General features: G+C 47.3%; 1 protein-coding gene and 1 long non-coding RNA gene across 2 annotated transcripts; one reads left to right on the top strand and one right to left on the bottom strand.

The window, feature by feature from the left end:
* Positions 1 to 1,090: 1,090 nt before the first annotated feature.
* On the top strand, positions 1,091 to 3,794 carry LOC139040314 (uncharacterized). Its single transcript, XR_011494605.1, has 2 exons — positions 1,091 to 2,437; positions 2,614 to 3,794. It is a non-coding gene; the product is annotated as an uncharacterized lncRNA (long non-coding RNA).
* On the bottom strand, positions 2,439 to 22,618 carry TBC1D20 (TBC1 domain family member 20). The gene is made up of 8 exons (XM_044748759.2): positions 22,357 to 22,618; positions 13,839 to 14,024; positions 11,377 to 11,457; positions 7,396 to 7,582; positions 7,122 to 7,223; positions 6,053 to 6,194; positions 5,027 to 5,214; positions 2,439 to 4,756 (listed from the first exon to the last, which is right to left on the bottom strand). The coding sequence occupies exons 1-8, from the start codon at positions 22,424 to 22,426 to the stop codon at positions 4,501 to 4,503; spliced, it is 1,212 nt and encodes a 403-aa protein (XP_044604694.1). The 5' UTR covers positions 22,427 to 22,618; the 3' UTR covers positions 2,439 to 4,500.
* Positions 22,619 to 24,166: the final 1,548 nt, after the last annotated feature.

The raw sequence follows: 24,166 nt of genomic DNA, 5'->3' as shown, positions 1-24,166 counted from the left end.
AGACCTTGAGAGCCCGGCACCAACTCTTCAGGACAGACTTGAAACCCAACCTCATGGGCTTTGGACTCAAACCACCCACCTGAGGAAGCAGCAGGAAGTCCCAAATGTACTTTGGTGACACAGTCTTGCTCCCCCGGAGCAGGGGAAGGCGAGCGGAAGCCCACTGCTCAGATAGAGAGCAGCTGTGGCTGGTGTGGGCTGGAGGTGGAGGACGGGTCCCAGAGCCCGGCCAGAGATGACACTGTCTTCCTGTAGTGTCTGGGCTGCCGTGAAAGCCACTCCCTGAAAAAGCAGGAAGCTGGAGGCAAGCCCACAGCCTGCCAGCTCACAAAGGCTGCTGGGCCAGTTCCACCCATCCGTCAGCCTGGAGAAAAGACTCCTAGCAAGTAGAGGGCCTTTGTGAGGACAGGGAAAAAAGGCGGTGGGAGCCCGCAGCGAAAACACAGAGGGGACAGCAGGGCAGAGGAAAGAAGCGAAAGCCAGGCCTCATCATCTCTGGGTTGGATTTGGCGGAAGCGTCTGGCCTATTCTTCCTTTCAGTCACCACTAATCCCGGGATGAGCATGGGGGGCCCAAGTGCGGGGCATTTTCACAAACGTCACTTCATTAAACCATCCACATGGGATGGGACTGTCCCTATTTTACTGATGTTGACAGTGAGTCTCAAAGACGTTGAGACTTGCACACAGCCAGGAATAACACACTTGCCATCATGCCACCAAGGATTCTCCCTCCAAACCCAGTCTTGGTCACGGCCCATCCTCCCTGGCAAATCACCTAGAGAGAGAGTCCCAATTCCCTCCCACAGTGCTCAAAGCTGTCCCTGGTTGGAACCCGAGTGCCCTTCCACTGACCTTGGACACTCCATCTCTCTACAAAACACCCACACTTTTTACTCAGCCATTATTTTTACACTTTTCTTCCCTCAGCCTTCCCTGTTGTGTGGCACTTTCTGACAGCATTTCTACAACTCCAGCTGAGTGTCCAACAAGTCTGTTCAATTATGACGTTAGCTACCTGGAGTCGGCACTGGATCCTACAAGTGGAAGGCTCAGTCTCAGACTGCCCTCTTGCACGTCCAGCCACAATTAGGGTAGCCAGGGACCCACCCCTCTGCCTGACCAGCTAGAAATTCGGGGGTTTCCACAACCCCACTCAGGCTCAATAATTTGCTAGAAGGGCTCATATAACTCAGGAAAACACTTTACTTACGTTTACTGATTTATTATAAAGGCTATACCACAGGAGCAGCCAAATGGCAGAGCTGAGCAGGGCAGGGGACGGGGCGTGCAGAGCTCCCAAAGTGAGTCATCCTCCCAGCACCTGCTCTGTTCAACCCAGAAGCGCTCCATCTCTGAATCAAGTTTCTGTAGAGCTCCGTTCTCCAGCCTCTCCACCCGGGTGGGGTTCAAAGTTCCCTTGCTCGAATCACTTGGTCCATCTGGTGACCAGTCCCATCCTGAGGCTCTCTCGGGGCCCCTCATTAGCATAAACTCAGGTGGGAGCAAAAGGGAATCATGAACAACAAAAGGCACTCCTATCACTCAGGAAATTCCAAGGGTTTTAGGAGAACTTGGGACACAAACCAAATACTTCTTATCACACACACCCTTCCTTCAATTTTCCAGTTATCAAAATTCTGCTCTTTACGTTCAACCATCAACTTCTATGACAAATTGTTCCTTGAATGCAACTCTTTGGTGTGAGCTCCCCGAGGCAGGGCAGTGTCCTGGTTGGTCCTGTGTACTCCATGAGTCAGATCAAAGGGTGGCATGGGCAGCTGGCCTATGGTGTGGGACAGGGTCAAGGAGCAGGTGGGTGATGCCAGCTCAGCCTTGGCCCCTCTGACATCTCCCCTCTGGGCCAGGGAAACATGAATAAACATCCCCAACAACATGGATTCTTGCCTCCGTGATTGGCCCACCCTCAGGGTGGAGGCACTTGGCACTGCTCTGGGCTCCCACGACCCAACAGCTGGGCATGTTGAGAGGATGTTGGAAGAGCTTACTTAGCAAGAACAGCTCTCAACAGCTCCTTTGTGGATGGAAATTACACGTGGAAGCAAACTTGCTTTCACATCAGGCTCTGGTTGGGTTCCAAAACTGAACATCAGCCTTTAAAGCTGAAGGCACCCCCAGAACAGTGTGTAGAAATAGTCAAGATCACCCCAATCTAATGTCCCACACCACTCATGCTGCTGAACTGTGACCTGTGGCCCTGGGCAGCAGCTGGACTGTGTAGGTCATACTTGCAGGTGAAATAGAAGCAGGACTGCAGGTATTGCCCAAGCTCGCCAGCAAGTCGAGGCCAACCAGGAGTCCACCGACCACGGCACAGTCCCAGGCCGAGGGGGGAGGCACGGGAGCATCGAGGCCAGATGCCTAAGACCAGAGTCCACTCCCAACGAGAAGTGCATAAGGATGGAATGCCAGAAGAGGTTAGTAACCACAATAGGCTATTTATTTCATACAGGGTTCTGTACAAAATATTTACACATACTCTTTACAGAATAGTAAACCATCTAAAGGTAAAAAGATAATGCTTGCTTCTCATTGGCAGGGAGAATCCTGATGTCAGCAAAACTATAAAACAAATGAACTTTCTCCTTCCTAGGCCACAACAGAAGCAAATGCTACTTGCTTCCTGGGATCCCAAAAGCTGTGGCTTTGGGACCCTGACAACGTGCACCTGCTTGCCCCTCCCCATCAGTTCCTTGAGTGTTTACAGACAGGCCCGAGTGCTTGCAGCAGGAGGGGCCGATTCTGCCCCACTGTACAGACGACCAGAGGACAAACTTGCTGTGGAGACGACTGGGAATATCTGTCACAGCATCCCCTCTGGATCCTGGAAGAACTGCCTCTGTCTTGATGAATCCACCACTTTCTAGGTTAATCCACCCACATCACACTCACCCCAGGTGGGACTCCCGATATGGAGAATCACACATCATTTTGAGCTTTTTTTGGTTTTAAAGTGCTTAGTGTAACTCAGTGTAGTCTCCTGTGCTAACTGCTCCGGGCTTGCTGGCTGCCTGCGAGCTCAATGCCCTCCACTCTGCACACAGCGCGCCTGTGGGGAGGACCTGGATGTCTGGATATGGTGGGGTAGAGTGCTTCTGGCATGTTCACTTTAAGAAAACACCTGCCAAGAGAGAACGGTGCCCGAGAGAGACCTGGAAAAGCAAAGTACATGGCTGCTTCATACTATACACCCTAATTCTTTAAAGCAGCAAAAGGCACTTTTTTTTCAAGCCAGAGTTAATTTAAAACAAACCCGGCCTTGCTTACAGGAAAAGCAGCCCCAGAAGGAGTGGCTGAGCCGCCTTGGCCCCGAGGCCTGCAGAGCCCTCAGGAAGCAGGGGGCTGTCCCAGGCTCCTCCCGCTCTCTCCAGGCTGCAGTCTGTTCCTTTCTGGTGCTGACAAGTTTCCAATGACGTTTCCAACCAGGAAGGAGAGACCAGCAATTGAGGAGATAAACCAAACCAAAAAAGCGAAGCCAGGGTAGTGAGTGGGGGCCTGTTTGGGAGTGGAAGGAGGATGTAAGGACAACAGGAAGAAGGGAAGCTGGACAAGTGGGCACCGCGGAAGGGTGGGGTTGTTTACGAAGAGCAACTCTGGCTCAGTGAAATGTTAAATAATGGAGTGGAAAGGGAACTTCAGGGTCTTAGAACCTCATCCTTCTGATGAGAACTATTTTTTTTCCATGAAGGAACTATTATTTTTAAAGTGAGGTTACTTTACCTGTTGGGCGTATGTAATTCTAAAAATAGTAATAAAAGTGTCTTTTATAAGCAACGTTGTGTGGCTTGTGGAAGGGAACAGGGAACAGAAAAAGGGCAGGCAAAACCAGTCTTTGGGCCCTAAAACTTAACGTTCCTTCCCATCTGACTGGAAATGCCCAGTGACTTCTAGGCTGAAACTAGGTAGGATCTACCTGGTAACCTAGTTCACATCTGTCTCTCTGCCTTCTGACCAGCTAAGGGAGCTGCTCCAAGAAGGGCAATCCTGTTCCTGGGCTTGCGGCCTTTGCCCCCTCGCCTTCACGCCAAGGTCCCACTTCTTTAGCAGCAGCTCCCTCCTTCTTTGTCTGGATGCAGCAGACAGAACAGGAGGAGGCGCGGGGAGGGCATTCAGTGGTCCAGCTTACTTAGTACTCGGTAGCCAAGAGGTTCCCCAGTAACCAGGCCCAGCGGGTCCCAAAAGCAGCTGGGAGCTAAAGAAATCCATTTCCTCCAACACAAGAGGAGGCAGCGGAGAGCCCACTCAGGAGCCCACTGTGAGGGAGGGGAGAGTTCTGTGCCCAGGCACCCAGGTGCCGGTGTCAGGCAGGCTCTGCTACTGGCCTCTGAAGCAAAGGCAAACCATAGACGGGCAGGGGGGGACGGCAGGAATAGAAAACCCTTGACAGAAACCCTTTTAATAAAGGAAATTCCACCCTCCCAACCCTTCCACGGAAGGTGAGACCTTAAAGTAATATAGGAGGAAGGGTCCTCTCTGGCATTCACGGAAACAGCTGCAGTTGAAACTTTGGGGCCCACTCCAAGGCACTTTTCACCACAGCCAGAGCGGCCGCTCCAAGTGCCACCGTCAGCCCCATCACTGCCAGTTTCACAAAGCGGTTGGTCCTTGGTTTGGTCAGGACATCTTTTGTTCGATCCTCAGGCCGTAGAAGTCCCCGAAACCGCTGCCGCAGCACCATATCAGGCCTCTGCTGGGCTGACACCAGCTCAAAGTCTTTGAAGGTAGAGGCTGCCGTTCTGCAGAGGGGAAGGAGACAGAGAGGAGATGGTATGAAAGAAGGAGAGAAAAATAGACAAACTAGATGAAATGGGCTGCGGGCAGAGCGATCCATCGCTCAGAAAACTCTTCTTGATAACGACGCATCAAGTCTCCAGTGGGGATTCCACTGGCATAAGCTTAGGTCTCTGGAAACATCTCCCCAGCCCTGTCCCCACCGGACACAACCTTCCATCACTTCTGCTCACTAGCTAAGACCCCTGCTCGACGAGTGCCTTGGCCTCACTCACTTCTCGGCTTGCTGATGGGCAGCTGCCTTCCGAGCAAGTTCAGACGGGGGAAACTGAACAAAGAGGTCTCCAGCTCTGCTGATCAGTGTCTCATAGGGCAGGTCCTGAGGGATCTGGGACAACAGGTGGTGGACCGAGGCCATGTCACAGTCACAGTCCAGGACTTCCTGCTCTCGATACAACACGATCTGTGGGGAGCAAGGCCTTGCATCAATCAGAGACCAGAACATACAGGGCCTTGGCCACTTGCACTTCATTCTCCTTACAGATAAATTTAAACTGGGAACAGACAGAGTTCACCCTAAATGTCTGGCAAACTCCTGTATCCATGGAGGAAGTAATATTGTACATATCTGAGTGCTTTTCCTACTGGGCTGGCCTTCCTCTTAGTGGCAAACTTCCAGCCCGTCATGTGAAAGGCTGACCAATTGAATGGAGGAGATTCTTTCAGGAGGAAGAAAAGGAGAGGGATCACTGGAGATTCCTGGAGCTCCAGCACAGAAGAAACAGCTCAAAACAGCGGAAAGAACAGTCTTGCCTCCTTTACAGAGTAACGAAGATCGCCTGTGAGGCCCCACCTCCGCCCCAGGTGAATCAAGCCCTTCTAATAACTGGACCCTCACCCCCAGAAATTTTTTTTTTTTTGTAATCTCAATTTTGTATTGTAATACCACACCTTTTCTTTTCTTAAACCCGGAGTTGGCAGTTTGTACTAGTTCCAGGAGATGTCAATAGGAACACATAATTCACAATGCACGTGAGAATTGTAAATGTTCAGAAGACTCACAAAGTAAACAAATCTGTTTAACTTTGTTTAACCAGCATGTCCCAAACTTATTTTCATACGAAATATTTTTCCCCCACAACTCTCTCATTAACAGTGCAGAGAACAGTGTCCAGGGACATCAGCCTGGGAAATGCCATGTTTTGCATCTTTCCACAATCACCAGGTTTGCCTTTAGGGAAAATGATCTGGCTGGAACGAACGATGGTGAGCCTAGTCGCTGGCTCCTGGCCTGTACCTACCACAGCTGCAAAGTAAATGGGCATCAGCGGGTGGCAGGCCAGGAAGAAGTCGTACAACCGCACAACATGCCTGAAGTCAGACAGGACGTGCCCAAACCAGGTGATGAGCCAGCTGAGAGCAAAGATGGTCCCCACCTCGGCACTAGGAGCAAGGAAATCCAGATGTTAGGTTCCCTGCTGAGTCATCCCTTCCTTCTCTCTGGGCCTTCTCTGTCATCAGTGCTGTGAGAAGGAAGCACTTGGGAAATATGCTTTCTGGAAAATTCAGTCACCTAGGAATTCAGCATCTTCTTAGAAAATACCAAGTCCTTAAAATGTACCCACCATCGTGACAGTAATACCACACTAGGGCCTTGGTTGCCTCATCTCACTGGATGCTCTCCTAACGACCAACAAATGTCAATTACAGGAACAAGAAGAAGCTGTTTCCACAGAACTAGCCCACGATTTTCCTTCTGAGAAAGTCACACCTCTTTTGGGTGCACAGGCACACATTCTCAGGCTTGAAAACATAGCCACATTAAATTTTCAGTGAACGTGAGACGACTGAAACACCTTAAGACATAGCCATTATTTTTTAAAAAAGAGACAGAGAGAGAGAAGCATCAGCCAAGGACACATTTCCAGCTAAAGAGAAGAGAAAAAAAAATTATATGAAAGAAATATTTCTTCTTCTTGGTACTTGGTGAATAAAACAACCCACAGATGGCCCTGTCCTTCTCGCCTCTGGATCCTACACAACTTTGTAACTCTCTTGTGGCAAGAACCTTGAAGTCTACCTTGGGACACTTACCTTGTCCGCCTCTCCCCACTAAATGTAAACTCCTTAAGAGCATGGGCTGTGACATCTCTTATATCCCCAAAGACCACAGCACCCAAAAAGTGCTCCAAGGCTGTGTACAGAACTGCATTATCCAGATCGCTGGGAACTGGAAAGGACAACTCGGAAGAACTTAACACTAATCAACATAAGATGATGACGCAACTGAGCTAGACTTGTGAGGAAGAAACGAGGGCCAGGAGAAGGCTCCAGGGAGGTGTGAGTGTGTGCACGCAGACACATATGTACCTCTGCATGAAGTCATGGAGTTCTGGATTCACCTGGTCAATGATGGGCATCAGATAGTTTAATATATGCTTGGTGTTGTCCATTGTTGGATCCATGAAATCCCTAGAGGGAGAGAATTCAATGAGCTTGGTCAGACCGAACACTTAGATCAGGGGTAGGGGGGTGGAATGGGGCTCAAACCACCAAACGCACTGACTGGAAAAGGGGCTCAGGAGTTATCCCCAGGGGGCTTGAGGAGTGTTACCCAGCCTCTTACGTTCCTCTGCACTGGTACCTGACGTGGTGAGTAGACAATTTTTCTACCAGGGATGTTGCCAGCCTCTTGCCTACCACCAGCAGAAACGTGACCACGATGTCATGGTAGCCCTGGTAGTAGTGCAGCTGAGGGTTGCGCTCCAAGACGAGGAGGATGATGTCAATCAGTTCTTCCTGGAGCCCTTCTCTCTGTTCTTCCGGCATGCCTGTCGGGGGGCGGGGGGCAGGGAGAGATGCACTTGAACACGGCAAGCAGCCTAGTAACAAGGAGGTGACAGCAACACATTTTCAGAGAAAGTGTTTAATAAAAGAAAATAAATCACAAACACTTTGGTAACATTTATCAAGATCCACACATCGTTGACACCACCTAACACATTGGAAAGAGCCACAGACTAGCAACCTTACAGTGGGGGGACCCAGGAGATATCGTCTTAACGAAGTCACTACAGTTCACGTTGCCAGCAGTGTGACCATTTGACAGCATGTGCCTCCTGATGAGATGCGCTGAGAGCACCTACTAAGAGTGCATAAACCTGAATCTAAAAGCGAGGAAATACCAGACAAACCCAACTCGAGGGAAACTTTATAAAATAACCGGCCTGTCATAAAATGCAAAGGAACTACTCCAGATTAAGGGAAGAAAAGAGAGAGGATGACTGATTGGTAAATGCATGAATTTCTATTTCCTTTTCCTATAAAGGACTTTACTGGGATAAACGGTGAAATCTGAATAAAATCTGTAGATCAGATAACAGTATTTTTCAAAGTTGTTACTGACTTTGATAAGTGTATTGTGATCATGTAACAGTCTTGTTTTGGGGAAATATACCTTGAAACATTTAGGGCTAAAGGGGCATCATGTCTATAATTTATTCTTAAGTAGTTCAGAAACAAATTTGTGTGTATGAAGAAGAACAAAGAGAAAGCAATAATAAAGCAAATACAGTAAAATGTTAACATATAAGGAAATCTGGGTAAAGGTATCTGAGGAATTCTTTATCCTATTTTTGAAACTTTTCTGTAGGTATGAAATTATATAAAAACAAAAAATTTAAGAGTTGCCTGTTTCCCTCTAAATCAAACTAAGTGTCACAGGAATGACTGATCTCCTGGATCCAAAGATGTGGCCTGTCTCGGGAGCTCCTTCCGAGTATGCGCTAGTGCCGGTGATGCGGGGTCGGTGAGCCAAGGAGTCGAAAGAAAGATTTCTTAGACTCTCAAGATCTGGCAGTAGTGCTCTTTCATTTAGAGAATAGTGTGGAATAGCATGGGGACAGGACCCATGGGCAGGCAGAGCTTCTGCTGCTGCCCCTGCTGGCATGGGGACAGGGCCCATGGGCAGGCAGAGCTCCTGCTGCTGTCCCCGCTGGCATGGGGACAGGACCCATGGGCAGGCAGAGCTCCTGCTGCTGCCGCTTTTGCTGCCCCCGCTGGCATGGGGACAGGGCTAATGGGCAGGCAGAGCTGGTGCGTGGGGACAAGCCCCACGGGCAGTCAGAGCTCCTGCTGCTGCCCTGAGTTGAGGGTTAGGGCTAATTTTATAAGGCATGGGTACGTGACTTATTTTTACTGGAAAAAAAAAGAAAAGATGATGTAAAAAGTCATTAAATGATTTCAGTGCAGATGGGGTCTGGTTATTGTGCGGTCATATAACTTTAGATACGAATCTGGCCATATAGATCGGCATGCAGGTGAGGATGCCCCGGGCTTCTCTCCCTGGGGCAGTCCTAATTCATACCATAAAAAAAAATAGGTCATATAGTTTGGCATGTAGGCCAGGTCACCTTGGGCTTCTCTAGCTGGGGCAGCCTTAATCCACATCACCGGCAGTGGTCCGTCCAGCTCCGCAGTTCACCCGGCTTTTAGTACAAAGATGCCAAACCTCGGCCTTGAGCTGCTTTAAAGATTTTCTTGTTCCTTTTTTTCCCAAAGCCCCCCGGTACACAGTTGTATATTTTTAGTTGTGGGTCCTTCTAGTTGTGGCATGTGGGATGGCGCCTCAACGTGGCCCGATGAGCAGTGCCATGTCCGCACCCAGGATCCAAACAGGCGAAACCCTGGGCCGCCAAAGCGGAGCGCGTGAACTTAACCACTCGGCCACGGGGCCGGCTCCTGAGCTGCTTTAGAAGAACGGCACACAGGACAGCTTTCCTATACCATTAGCTTTTCCAGTTAAAAACAGATATTTTGAGCAATAACAGCCAACGTAAGGGCCCAGACTTAACTGATCAGAGGGTTTAAAATGAAAGTAAAGCTCCTTTCTCGTCCATATCTACCCCACCCCTTCTCAAAAAGGCATATTCTAAAAGATAAAACAAAACAGAAAATGGTGTAAACCAAGTACTACGGATAGGCAACGTCATCAAAGTAGTGAGAGAAAAAAATTAAACCCTGCTTGGATTCTCAGTAGAAGAGTGGTCAGCTAAGCCCAGAGGAACATGAATGGAGAAAGAATATGAAACCCATGGAAAGTTCAGCCTACAGAAAGAATGTCACAGACTGCTGTTACATAAGTGGAAGAGGAATAAGGGGTCCAGAAGGAAAACAGGCTCCCTAGGGGAAAATGGGAGGCATCTGTCCTGTGCAGTTTCATTCAAACCAGCAGGACAGAGAAAAGGAACTTGACCATGGACATATGTTTTTATCAAAACCAAGATGGCAGGCAACTGGCTACACAGGAATCACAAGAGCCTCTCCTGAGAGCAGGGATGTAGGCAAGGGTGAAAGAAGGCCCTTTAACAGACAAAATCCAAGCTGGAGCACGGGCACAGAGAAGGGGAGCAGTGGGTTTGGAAGCTCTTGTTCCCTTTAACACTTCTCCTCTCCACATGGACCTAAAGGTGGAGATGTCACAGGATGAGAGATAGACCATAAACATGAGGTTTGCTGCCCAGTTTCCTTCACTGTGGAAACGGAGACAACGGTCTTTCTTCTCATTCTTCTGGAATGGGGAGGCAATTTTAGGAACAGGCCTTTTAAACATGCAGGGAATGGCCTTCCTTGCAATCCAAGGGACCTGATATATGTAAATGTAAGATATCACTATTTCTAAGTCTAATCAGAGGAGGATATTAATAGTTTTTGTGGGGCTATCCCAGTGGTGTAGTGGTTAAGTTCATGCACTCCGCTTCAGCAGCAGAGTTCACCAGTTCAGATCCTGGGCGTGGACCTACACACCACTTATCAAGCCATGCTGTGGCAGGCGGCCCACATATGAAGTGGAGGAAGATGGGCATGGATGTGAGCTCAGGGCCAGTCTTCCTCAGTAAAAAGAGGAGGATTGGCAGCAGATGTTAGCTCAGGGCTAATCTTTCTCAAAAAAAAAAAAAAAAATAGAGGAAGGTTGGCACGGATGTTAGCTCAGGGCTAATCTTCAGCAACAACAAAAAAATAGCTCTTGTTAGTGCCCACTTCCAAACCAATCTGCTCTTTTTTTTTTTTTTAAAGCTTTTATTTTTCCTTTTTCTCCCCAAAGCCCCTCAGTACATAGTTGTGTATTTTTTAGTTGTGGGTCCTTCTAGTTGTGGCATGTGGGACGCTGCCTCAGCATGGTTTGATGAGCAGTGCCATGTCCACACCCAGGATCTGAACTGGTGAAACCCTGGGCCGCCAAAGCGGAGCACGAGAACTTAGCCACTCGGCCACGGGGCCAGTCCCTCCAATCTGCTCTTTAAGGCCAGACTGATGGGACTAGCAAGCCCGATGAAGTCTCTTCTGCAGCTCTGAAAGGACGGAAAACTCTCTACTCGCATTCATCATGTCTAGGCCAAGAGAGACTAGTTCTGCCTCAGGCTTTCGCAGTGAGGGTCTGAACACAACCAAGTCAATAAAAGAATGACTCGGCAGACCAGGAATACAAAGGGTCCCTGAGGAGGCCGGGTCCTGCACGTTAGGTCACTGGGGTGGAAACTCCCTGGGACTGGCAAGCACCAATACAAGAAAGTAAGTGCAAGTGGGACAGAAACCCCCAGGTGGCAAGACTGCCAGAGCTCCTCACCAGGAGGGAAGCGCCGTAAGGACCGCCTGACGTCCAGCAGCACCTGTTGGTAGTCCTTGCTCATCTGTCGTAGGTTCTGCTCTGTCAGAGGAAAAGAAACATGTTATTGTAGGAACGTCTGGGAAGCCAGATCAGGAACAAAACATTCTGGTATGACACCAAAGGCATGGAGGACGTACTTCAGCTTTGTCCCGAAGACGACATGACTCATGACTCAACATTTGGAGAGGAATCCCCGATTTAGTTCCAAACATGCTGTTTGATGCAAATCATGATGGCCGTAAGAGGAGGGACACAGACTGCTCAGGGGCAACAGTGAGGTGGAAGTGCAGAGGAGCAGTCTGGAGGCCGGGGCCTGCCGTAGGCTGCCACTGCGCCCCACTGGGCAACTGCTCTGAATTTCAAGGCCACATCTGTAACATGGGACAGTCCCTTCCATATCGACCTCTCAGGTTACTGTTAAGATCAAGTAAGATCATGAGTGTAGAAACCAGAGGCCACTGAAAATACTCTAACATCTGTAAAGTCTAGGGAGCACTGAGCTGTTCAAAAAGGGTACTGAGGAAAATTAATATAAAGAAAAACCTAACTTCTCTTGACGCTGAAATTCTAAAACTAAGATTGCAAACAGGAGATAGTACTTGTGTTCAGTGGATAAGCCCAATACAGTATGAAAGGAGGCAGTCTCTAGCTGTTATATATATATAACAAGTGCATATTTCCTTCACAACCAGAATCAAAGGAAAGCTACCAGAGGAGCCTACGCAACACTCCCCCACATGCAGACTTCATCTTATAAAGATATGAGAAATCTGGAATCTGATAGAAGAGTATCATCTCAGGATTTATAATGTGAATATGGCAATGGCTTGGGACCGGCCTCATGGTCTAGTGGTTAAGTTTGGCGGGCTCCACTTCGGCAGCCTGGGTTCAGCTCCTGGGTGCAGACCTACACCACTAGTTGGTCACAACGCTGTGGTGGCGACCCACAAAGAAAACAGAAGAAGACTGGCACAGATGGTAGCTCAGGGCGAATCTTCCTCAGTGACTAGCAACAGATGTTAGCTCAAGGTGAATCTTCCTCAGCAAAAAGAGGAAGACTAGCAACAGATACTAGCTTAGGGTGACTCTTCCTCAGCAAAATAATAATAATAATAATAATAATAAGGCAATGCTTTTTCCTTCCAACAAAAAGCTGACTGCTGGGCCAGCCCTGGTGACCTAGTGGTTAAAGCTCAGTGTGCTCCACTTCGGCAGCCTGGGTTTAGTTCCCAGGCATGGACCTACACCACTCACCTCTCGGGGCCATGCTGTGATGGCAGTTCACATACAAAAAACAGGAAGACTGGCAGCAGACATTAGCTCAGGGCAAATCTTCCACAGCGAAAAAAAAAAAAAAGCTGACTGCTCTGAGGCAGTCAGTTTCAAAGATAATAACAAGCGGCAACTTCACATGTATTCAGCTACACCATGACACTGTGAAGTTTTTATCAGAAAAGGCTGTAGTACATCTCCAGTACCCGGCCCACAAGAGGAGCACAACTATAATATCTAGCCAAATAATAAATAATAGCCAAATGAATGAGAGAATCCCCAGCACCTGGACTTTGCCATACAAAGCAGGAAAGTAAGAAATGTTTGTTGTGGGGCTGGCCTGATGGCTGAGTGGTTAAGTTCGTGCACTCTGCTTCAGCGGCCCAGGGTTCACTGGTTCAGATCCTGGGTGCAGACCTACGTATTGCTCATCAAGCCATGCTGTGGTAGCATCTCACGTAGAAGAACTAGAGGGACCTACAACCAGGATATACAACCATGTACTGGGGCTTTGGGGAGAAAAAACAAAAAAGAGTGCATTAAAAAAAAAAAGTTTGGTGAGTGAATGAATGACAAAGTGCATTCACTGTTCTGCAGTACTTTCTTTTGTATTTTGCACTGTATTCCAAGAAACTCCCTTTACTATATGGTCCTTGCAAACTAGTTACGTAACAGCTTTTCATAGAATTACAGAGAATTTTAGAATTTAAAAGGATCTTAGTATTTCCCAATAAAACTTTTTTTGTTTTTTTTTTTAAGGACCTTAAAGGTATCATCTCTCCCCACAGCCTAATGTCTCTCAAAATGCAGTCCATTTTCATGAGAATTAGGTGGCGGGCTTACTAAAATACAGACTCCTACAACGCACCTCTAAGTGAATACAGACCAGAATATGCATTTTTAATAAACTCCCCAACCTACTCAATAAAAGTTAACTACTTACCTAATAAAGGCTCATTTTATTTTTGAATAAAATTCTCCTTATCAGTTTGGCCTTATTTTCAGAGGGGGCCCAAGCATACCCTAAAATGCTGTAGACTGCCTCATCTACTCTTGGGGTAAAGTGGGCATATAAACCTCAGGTCCCAGAATCCTTGTGTCCATGCCTGCTAGACGAGCCCCCTAGCAGCACTGCCCCTCCCCCTTACCTGGCACAGGAGGCGGCTCACTGCTGTTGACATTGAGGAGCTTGGGCCACACTTTACGCCTGATCTCGTCAGTCAGGAGCCCTCCTTCACTGATAGCCAGGCGTCTAAGGGCGGCCACATCAGTGGGATCACTGTTCAGAGCCTGGTGTATCTCTGCCACTTTTTTTTTCCTTTTGGCATCAAAGTCTGCAAAATAAATGGGAAAAAGGCATTAGGCACATATTCGGCATGTGTACATTTTCTATTCAGGGCCCAATCTCATTTGGTTTGAGGTACAAGCAGGTATTTGTTTTTGTTTTTGTTTTGCTGAGGGAGATTGGCCCTGAGCTAACATCTATTGCCAATCTTCCTCTTTTTGCTTGAGGAAGACTCACCCTGAGCTAACATCTGTGCCAACCTTCCTCTATTCTGTATGTGGGACACTGCCACAGCACAGCTGCTGATGAGTGGTATAGGTCCATGTCTTGGAACTGAACCTGGGCTGCCTAAGTGGAGTGTGCTGAACTTAGCCACTAGGCCACAGGGCCGGCACCTAGGCAGGTATTTTTAAAGTCAATCTACAGATATTTAATTACCACATGATGTGCAAAATACCAAGGAGATATACTGTGTAGGTAACGACCAAGGAATTACAATTATAATAAATGCTCAGTAAATTCAGGCATATCTAAGTTACTGCTAATGTTTTCCTCATAGAATGCTTGTTCTTTCTTAATATGAAACCTCACAAAGCATACAGATCTCTTAATACAATAATTTTTTTCCTGTTGTTTATAGAGGAAAAATGTCTATGTAAGTCACCAAAATCCAACACTTTTTTTTTTTTTTTTTAAGATTGGCACCTGAGCTAACAACTGTTGCCAATCTTTTTTTTTTTTCTTTCTGCTTTTTCTCCCCAAATCCCCCCAGTACATAGTTGTATATTTTAGTTGTGGGTCCTTCTAGTTGTGGCATGTGGGATGCCGCCCCAGCGTGGCCCGATGAGTGGTGCCATGTCCGCACCCAGGATCCGAACCAGTGAAATCCTGGGCCACCACAGTGGAGCGTGCAAACTTAACCACTCGGCCACGGGGCCAGCCCCCTCAACACATTTTTTAACAAAACCACACATGGAAAAAGTCTCCAGTTACATGTTAACACAACTGGTGAAACATCAGAGTCACATAGAGACATTTTCAAAAGCAGAATGTCACAGGGCATACCTGGGTCTCCATTGTGGCTGGTGGTAAGAGAGGCACGACACTGCACACAAAGTAACTCTTCCTTAACATCCACATGAATTCCTCGTGTTCAGGTAGGAATGTTTGAAGCATCTTACATGTTATATGGTAATTTGATATTTATATACAAGCATTTTACTGTGTTTAAATTACTTTTTAGGAAACTGGTTGAGTTTGTGGTTGATGTGTATCATATTATAATTTTTCTATTTAAAATAATGGGGTAATACATTCTCAGAGTTTTCTTGAAGAATGTCTAATTTTAGGAATGGCAAACACAAGAAAAGTTTAAAAAGACCTCACCGAAGAGATGTCACAAAGCAGTGCACTCTAACTTCCAAAGAAAGGTATGTGCAGACCCCAGGAGCTCAGAGACTGCTGTGGGTCGGGTTGATCTGAGAAGGCATCACTCAAGAGTGCAATTTGAAAAGCAAGGGGAGGATTTCAAGAGGCTGGGAGGAGGCAGAGAGAACAGAAGAAAGACCTGGAGACAGGAAACACACGGCCTTTTCATTTACCAGTATGCACACTCATTAAAAACACTCATGTAGCACATACTAGGTGCAAGGCCCTGGGCTAACGTAAAGTGGAAGCTAACACTGGAAGCTGGTCAGGCTTTAGGAGGGACTAACACTGGAAGGCAGATTAGGTTTTTGAGGGACACTAAGGAGCTTTCCTCAGTAATTTTCTATTCTGAGACAAAAGTCTACAAATTGTTTCCATGACAAAGCTGCATAGTATTAACACAAATGAAAACTGGTACTAATGGTCCTGGTTACCTACCTCAGAGAGCTGCGACATATAAACCATATAAACAGAGGCACCAACTGGTTGGGAGTCACATGCAAGTGGAGGTGCAGACAGGAAAATAGCACAGGTGACTTTTCACCCAGGTAAACCTGTTTTCCTGGCTAGACGTTATTTCCCTAGTAATCTAGTAGGGTGACCATCTGTTCCAGTTTGTCTGAGACATTCCTGGTTTACGCCTATAATCTTGGCATAATTGTTCAGAGCAAACTCCTCCTGCTATCCGCGCTCTGAAAAATGTCCCAGTTTGGATGCTAAATTGGATGGTAACTCTACCTAGAAATCATGAAAAATCAAGTCCCAATTCCCTCTGGCAGCACAGCACCCAACTAGCCACATGTTTGTTTACAAGGTGCTTCAAGCTCTTGGCTTGGGTGTGTCCTTCCAGCCGTCCATCCACCTGTCCATTAGTCTATCCATCAATTATCAGTCCACCATTTAATGAGCATCTACTTGTATTAAGCACTATACTGGGGACAAAAAGATGAACATGACTCCCTGCCAGCCTTAAGAGGCTTACAGTAGGGAGAGACACAAACAATTATTATATATAATGGAATCACGAACAATTATGAAAATCCAGAGGAACGAATGACTACTTCTGAGGCAATCAGGAAAGGCTTCACTAAGAATATATTCTTTTTTTTTCTTTGCAGGGAAAGATTTGCCTTGAGCTAACACCTGTTGCCAATCTTCCTTTTTTCCTTTTCTTCCCCCCATCCCCAAAGCCCCAGTACATGGCTGTAAATCCTAGTTGTAAGTCAGTCCTTCCAGTTCTTCTATGGGAGCTGCCACCACAGCATGGCTACTGACAGAGGACTGGTGTGGCTCCGTGACCGGGAAGCAAACCCAGGTCGCCAAAGTGGTGCATGCCAAACTTCAACCACTAGGCCATCAGGGCTGGCTCAAGAATATATTCTGGTAGCTTCTTAAAGAAAACTTTGCACATCAAAGAGTGTATTGAAGGGAGAGCATCCCAGGTGGAGGAAAGAGTATCTGGAAAAGACAGGAAAGAAACATCGTGTCCAGAAATCGGAGAAATTCTGCAAGGCTGAACTGTTGGGTCAAGGGGAGAGAAGAGAGGCAGAAAGGGCTGCAGTAAACGTGGCTCATAGAAGAGTCTGGGCCTGATTTACCCTGTTAAGGAGTCTGGGTTTTATCCTGGACCCAAGGGGAAGACAGGGGGGCAGTTTACTTTGGGTGAAGGGCCTTCCTTTGGAAGAGAAGACTGTATGTCTTCAAAAAGGGATCACAGACACGCAGGAAACAGAGAAGACTTTTTATGTAACAATACAGGTTGAGACAAAATAGGAGCAGGAATTAAGTTAATTTCCAACAAATTAAAAAATCCACCAGATATTTCATTTATTTATTTATTTTTACTTAGAGTGCCCTTGTACTTTCTACACATCACAAATTAAGACACTCAAATGGGACTACTGAACACCAGGTGAGGTGAGCTGACACTGAGAAATCTTGTTAACCTATTTGCTAGAATGTGGAAAACTTTCCTCAATTTGTTTAGACATAGATCTACCTTGCCCCTCTTTCCAAGTAAGTTATTCAGCAATCTGGGGGAAAGGAAAACCATTGGGGAAAATAACACTGTTTGCAATCAGCTGCATTTCCATGAGGTATTGGCAAATAATCTGCAAGAATTTTAACTAATTCTGAACCTAAACCACAGCTCCAATACTTATCTCTCTTAACACTCTGTTTCGACTCTATTTTTAATCCTGCATTTCAAAATTGACTACTATCTTCTCATTTTTGGTGCTCTGTGGTAACTCAATAAACATGTGCAGAATAGAATAATTAATTTAGCTTAGCTATTGTTCCTTTGGAAAAATTTGGCCTTTGGTAAATGACACTATTTCCCCCATAGCCTTAAGAAGATGCTCACTGCACAACTTTAAATAGGCCCGTAGACGCTTTGGCCTCTTTCTAAAGCTGCTGGTACTTCTCAGGGTAGGACGGTGCTCAGCTCTGGGTCTCAGCTGCTGCCCGTTAAGGCCCCACCATCACGTTCCTCAGTCCCACATCAGAGGGACTAACGTTAGCAGCAGGTGAGGAAGGCTTCCCATGTGTGCCACTCCCAACACATCAAGTTTTGGGGTTTTTTTGAGGAAGATTAGCCCTGAGCTAACATCTGCTGCCGATCCTCCTCTTTTTGCTGAGGAAGACTGGCCCTGCGCTAACATCCATGCCCATCTTCTTCTACTTTGTACGTAGGACGCCTGCCACAACATGGCTTGCCAAGCGGTGCCATGTCTGCACCTGGGATCCGAACCGGTGATCCCTGGGCCACCGAAGTGGAACTTGCGCACTTAACCGCTGCCCCACCGGGCCGGGCCCCCAACACATCAATATTTATTGCACCTAATACACATGCTCTCACTGTGACATAAAAAAGGAGGAGAAAACAGAAAACTCCAGTAGCTGGAGATGTATAAATTACAGAGTGATAAGTTACCGTGCTAGAGTACAGAATGAGGGAGAAGGGGTTAGCAGTCTCAACTGAACAACTAATTTACACATACCCTCGTCACCTCAGAAAGAGAAAGATCAGAGTTACTCTTGGGATGGTCAGGAAAAGATTAAAGTGAGCGTCTACTACCTATTTTAAGATAAATTTTATATACGGACTTTGGGGTAGGGCACACATTTCTGGACTTGAGAATGCTGTATTTGGGCTTGGGATAAAAGCTCACATTTCATTTGAAGGTAGCATATATGTAATCCAAATCCCCCTGAAACGCTTTCTTCTCCAGCTTTTTTTTGCCCCACTTATAAGAGAGATGTATTATATATTCCAAAGCTGATAGCTTTCAAATTCCTTTATAGGAGAGGTCTTGGCTATCACAACCACAACAGAATGAAATGACTACCCTACAGCTGGCTGCAAAATATAAGACACTGCTATAGATAAATCCCTGATGCCTGAAAAGTAATTCATTCAACAAAGGAAAAAGCAATGGTCTGGGCACTACGTGGCCTACTCTCCATTAAAGCAATCACTTTAACAAAGGCACTGAAGTGTAGCTCTGAACAGTTCAGATAAAGACGGCTGAGCGGGTCACTGTCTCAAACCTCTCCCAACTCTGTCTATAGAACCCAGGTAAAGATTTCTGCTCCCCAGAGCAAAAGGTATCTCCAAAAGCATCTGGCTTGGGGAACATACTATACAGGGAAAGGACAGTGGCTAAGGAGGAGCACTGCTATGCTGCTTCTCAAAGTTTTTCCATATCAGCAAAATATGTATTAGTGACTCACATGAGGTGGACGACCCACATACTTAAAAATGGAATCCTATGTGAGAGTGCAAAACTCCAAACTGATTATTTGGTCTAAGCTTGCATATCAAGAAAGCTTTTGGGGCTGGCCCTGTGGCCGAGTGATTAAGTTTGAGTGTTCCGCTTCGGGGAGCCCAGGGTTTCACTGGGTTGGATCCTGGGCACGGACCTAGCACTGCTCATCAAGCCATGCTGAGGCGGTGTCCCACATAGAAGAGCCAGAAAGACCTACAGCTAGAATATACAACTATGTACTGGTGGGCTTTGGGGAAAAGAAGAAGAAAAAAAAAAAACTGGCAAATGTTAGCTCAAGGCCAATCTTAAAAAAAAAAAAGAAAGCTTTATAATCTTTAAATAGAGTTAATCTCAAACCAAGCAATGCTGAGCCTTACTCAAAACAATGGAAGAGTAAGTCAGAGAGAGAGCGAGATCCCCTCAGATAGACAGACACCTCCCTACCCCACCTCTTGAACTGATGTTGACATTGGAAATTAACTTAAAAATTTATGTTTGGTATCTTTTTGAATACTATGTCTACTCAGGCCAGGGAAGCAACAGAAAAAATAAACAAATGGGACTTCATCAGACTAAAAAGCTTCTGCACGGCAAAGGAAACCATGAACAAAATGAAAAGACAACCCACCAACTGGGAGAAAATATTTGCAAATCATACATCCAACAAGGAGTTAATTTCCAAAATATATAAGGAACTCACGTAACTCAACAACAAAAAAATGAACAACCCGATCAAAAAATGGGCAGAGGATATGAACAGACATTTTTCCAAAAAAGATGTACAGATGGCCAACAGGCACATGAAAAGATGTTCAACATCGCTAATCACCAGGGAAATGCAAATCAAAACTACAATGAGATATCACCTTACACCTGTTAGAATGGCTATATCCACCAAGACAAGAAAAAAACAAACGTTGGAGAGTATGTGGAGAAAAGGGGACCCTCATACACCGCGTGGGAATGCAAACTGGTGCAGCCACTACGGAAAACACTATGGAGATTTCTCAAAAAATTAAACACAGAAATACCATACAATCCATCTGTCCCATTACTGGGTATTTATCCAAAGAACATTAAATCAGCAATTCAAAGAGATTTATGCACCCCTATGTTCACTGCACTATTCACAATAGCCAAAATGTGGAAGCAACCCAAGTGCCCATCAATGGATGAAGAAATACAGATGTGGTGTACATATATATAGACACACACACACAAAAGACTACTACTCAGCCACAAAAAAGGACAAAATTGTGCCATTTGAGACAACATGGATGGACCTTGAGGGTATTATGCTAAGCAAAAGAAGCCAGAGAAAAAGAAACACTGTACAATTTCACTGACATGTGGAAGATAAACTAACACATGGACAAAGAGAACAGATTAGTGGCTACCAGAGGGGAAGGGGGTGGGAGGGATAGGCGAAAGGGGTAAAGGGGGACATACATATGGTGACGAATACAAATCAGACTATTGGTGAACACGATGCAGTCTAAACAGAAACCGATATATAATAATGTACACCTGAAATTCACACAATGTTATAAGCCAACATAACTTCAATAAAATAATTTAAAATATATATATATGCTTAAAGTTCATATCTGTACCAAAGAAAGACAGTGGAAGAGGAAACCTTACCTTATTCTGAGTAAGGTTCCTATTAAAAACAAAATAAAACAACGCAGACTTCGTTTCTGGAGGTACTAATTAGTCTCACCAAAGATTACTCAAATTAGCAGAGATTCATTAACCCCCTGAAACATGGAGACAAGCATGTATTAAGATAGACTGCTTTACCCCAACACGGAGAACAATATTCTAGAGAGTAAACCAATCTGATCACAAACTCTACACAGGGGAGTTTCTAGCGTTAGTAACTTTGCCAATTCTCCAAGACGATTAAAAACAAAAAGGGAAAACAGAAAAGCTCTCATCTCTAAATTCCTCCCATTCGTCCGGAGAAGCAAAATCAAGGAAACTGGCCTCCCAACCTGGGCACAGCTGCACTACAACAGGTCACAAGGTCCATAGCATTTGGGGCACTGACTACTAAGTCATGAGGACAGATGTCACACCAACACCAGCAAAAGGCTACAAGGCCAAAGGGCCCAGAGCAGTAATAGGAGAAGCGAGCTCCATTTCCACTCAGGACCAGAATAGGAGAAAAAGGGGATAACAGGAATAAGCCGAGAGAAACAAGATGTGGATACCAACCAAAGTACGTGGGTTGAATATGTGGTTGGTTCTACTGCGGGCACCACTCATCAGAGGATGCAAAAGTGGGAAAGCTACCTTAGTCTTCCCCAGGGGGAAAAACACTATTTTACTTGGTACAGAGTAAACATCAATAATTTTAACTGTCCTGTATTAAACGTATGTCAAACGTATTTGAAAACATAGTGACAACGAAACCACGATTTCATAGAAATTACCGCTTAGCACAAAACAGTATAAAAAATAGAATGGCTTTGTACACCATTAAATCACATTAAAAGAGGCGGCACAGGACAGAGAAAGTAGATGACAGCGGCGGCCAGGAGCTGCGCAGACTGGGGAACGGGGAGCGGGGGGCTCGCTTTTTGGAATTAGAAATGTGCTGGAATTAGACAGTGGCGAGGGTGGCACAACTTCGTGAGCGGACTAAGAACCGCTGAACTGTACCCTTCAAAGGGGTGCGTCCTGCGGCAATGGAAAGAAGTCGGTGGTCCACGCCCGCCGCGAAAACGCGGACGGCGAGCGATGAATGAAGTTTGGGAAGCCCGCCGCGCCGCTGGGGAGGAGGCGCCCGGAGCCTGCGGACGTGGCCGGACAGCCGGGCGGGCGGGCGGCTCGGCCTCGGTCGTCAGGGAGAGCCACGGCTTCCCCCGGACTCGACGAGGCCGGACGCGGCCCCGCCCCGCCCTTCCCACTGGGGACAGGACTGCGCCCCGGGGACCCCGCGGCGCCCCGATTCCAGGCTCTCCCGCTGCCGACGCGACCCCGCCCTCCAGCCCTTTCCTCCCCCGCCGTCCCGACCCCGGCCGCCCCGCGCGCGGTCGCCCAGGTCCCCCTGCCCGCGGCCCTCTCGGGCGCTCCAGCCTGCTCCTGCGACAGCTGTCCCTGCCCCTCGGGCCGCCGCTGCCCCTCAGGCCGTCGTCCCCGCAGGCCGCTCCTCGGCACCCCGGCCGGCTTCCGTACCTGTCTTCCCTGCGCCGCCGTCCCAGCGGCTGGAGGTGTGGCCGTCGCCCTGCGCACTCCGGAGGGCCATGCCCCGGGGGCCCGGGCCCGAGCCCGGGCCCGAGCCCCGGCTGGCGGCGGAGCAGACACAAGACGCGGCTACGGCCGCGGGACCCAGCGCCCGCTGGCCCCGGCAAGCTCGGCTCGGTCAGCCCGCGGCGCGCAGGCGCGCAGGCGGCCCCGCGCGGCCCCGCCCACACGCCGGCACGTGACCGTCCGCTACGCGGGGGGCGGGGGGTGGGCAAGCGGACGCCGGGGCACGCGCGCAGGCGCCCTGAACAGTGAGAGGCCGCGCGCAAGGAGCGCGGCAGGAGGGTTTGCTCTTTCTGAAAGATGGAGCGCGGCGCTTTTGACCATAGGTGCTCAGGCAGGACCAGATTTTGTCGTTTTTGCTTTTCTTATCTGTAAAGTGATAGTGATGATAATAAAAATACTGAACTCACAGAGTTATTGGGAAAGTGCTTAGAACACTACAAAGCGCATAGTAACTACTCCACAATTATGAGCTATTTTGGCGTACCAAGGATTTGACATCTTGTCTCGCCTTCCCACCTGTACTTCTGTCATCATACTTGGTGACTTCAGGGTTTAGGAGAACCATCGCATAAGGCTGAGCAGGTTGTGCACTGCCCAACGCCAGGAGGAGCCATTCACATAGACGATTACTTGAGCAGTGCCTCCTTTGAGTTATACAAAACTGGACCCATCCAAAATGAGCATGTGTTGTCAGGTTTTTGCCTCCTTCTCATCTCTAATGACAGTTCTTTCTCTCCAAACGGCCACCCATTCCCTGGGTCACATCCATATTGTGGCCAGAAACTGCTCCACCTCCCAAAACTCCAATGTTAGGCCCCCATTCTCTGTTCCCATGACTCTGTTGCTGGGTGACGCCTACCATAACAGTTCCTTATTCTCCCGAGAGGTCCAGCCCATGGGACGCGTTACTACTGGCCCCTCTTGGTTTCATTCTATCCAATCCACGTTCCCTGATCCACCATTACATTCTAAGTCCTTTCCAAAAGGTCCTCTGGGTAGCTTTCATGAGCAGAAAAGATTACTCTCCAGTTAATTTTTAAAACTAATATTCAATTTATTAAAATTAGAAATCCCCAAACCTAGCTCTTCCTTAATTTCAACTGACAAATTTTAAAATTCCATTCATGGGACCGGCCCTCAGGCTGAGTGGTTAAGTCCGCGCGCTGGGCTTCTGAGGCCCAGGGTTTCGCTGGGTCGGATCCTGGGCGCGGACATGGCACTGCTCATCAAGCCACGCTGAGGCAGCGTCCCACATGTCACAACTAGAAGGACCCACAACTAAAAAAATATGCAACTATGTACGGGGGGGAGGGCTTTGGGGAGAAAAAGGAAAAATAAAATCTTAAAAAAAATTCCATTCATTACTCTAGTAAATTTTAACAATCACTGCTTTTGTCCCATTAACTTAGTTAATTAAATTCCTTTGAACATTTGAAACTGCATTTATAAGCTTAGTAATTCGCTTTCTTTTTTTAAGTATCAAATCTGGCGTGTGTGTGTGTGTGTGAGGAAGATTGGCCCTGAGCTAACATCTGTTGCCAATCTTCCTCTTGTTTTGCTTGAGGAATATTGTTGCTCAGCTAACATCCATGCAGATCTTCCTCTGTTTTATGTGGGATGCTGCCACAGCGTGGCTTGATGAGCAGTGCTAGGTTCGCACCCAGGATCGGAACCTGTGAACCCCAGGCCCACAAGTGGAGGGCGTGAACTTAACCACTTTGCCACCGGGCCACTC

This window comes from Equus asinus, chromosome 15 (assembly GCF_041296235.1).
Source record: "Equus asinus isolate D_3611 breed Donkey chromosome 15, EquAss-T2T_v2, whole genome shotgun sequence".
Lineage (NCBI taxonomy): Eukaryota > Metazoa > Chordata > Mammalia > Perissodactyla > Equidae > Equus > Equus asinus.
The sequence above is the reverse complement of the archived record's forward strand: the minus strand, read 5'-3'. Positions and strand labels throughout refer to the sequence as shown.

Excerpts from the sequence above, each read along its gene's own strand:
- TBC1D20 (XM_044748759.2), bottom strand. The coding sequence starts at position 22,426 with ATGGCCCTCCGGAGTGCGCAGGGCGACGGCCACACCTCCAGCCGCTGG. Across the intron at positions 14,025-22,356 it reads CGGCGGCGCAGGGAAGACAG|ACTTTGATGCCAAAAGGAAA; the intron begins GTACGGAAGCCG and ends TTTATTTTGCAG. Across the intron at positions 5,215-6,052 it reads CCATTTACTTTGCAGCTGTG|ATCGTGTTGTATCGAGAGCA; the intron begins GTAGGTACAGGC and ends TGCTCCCCACAG.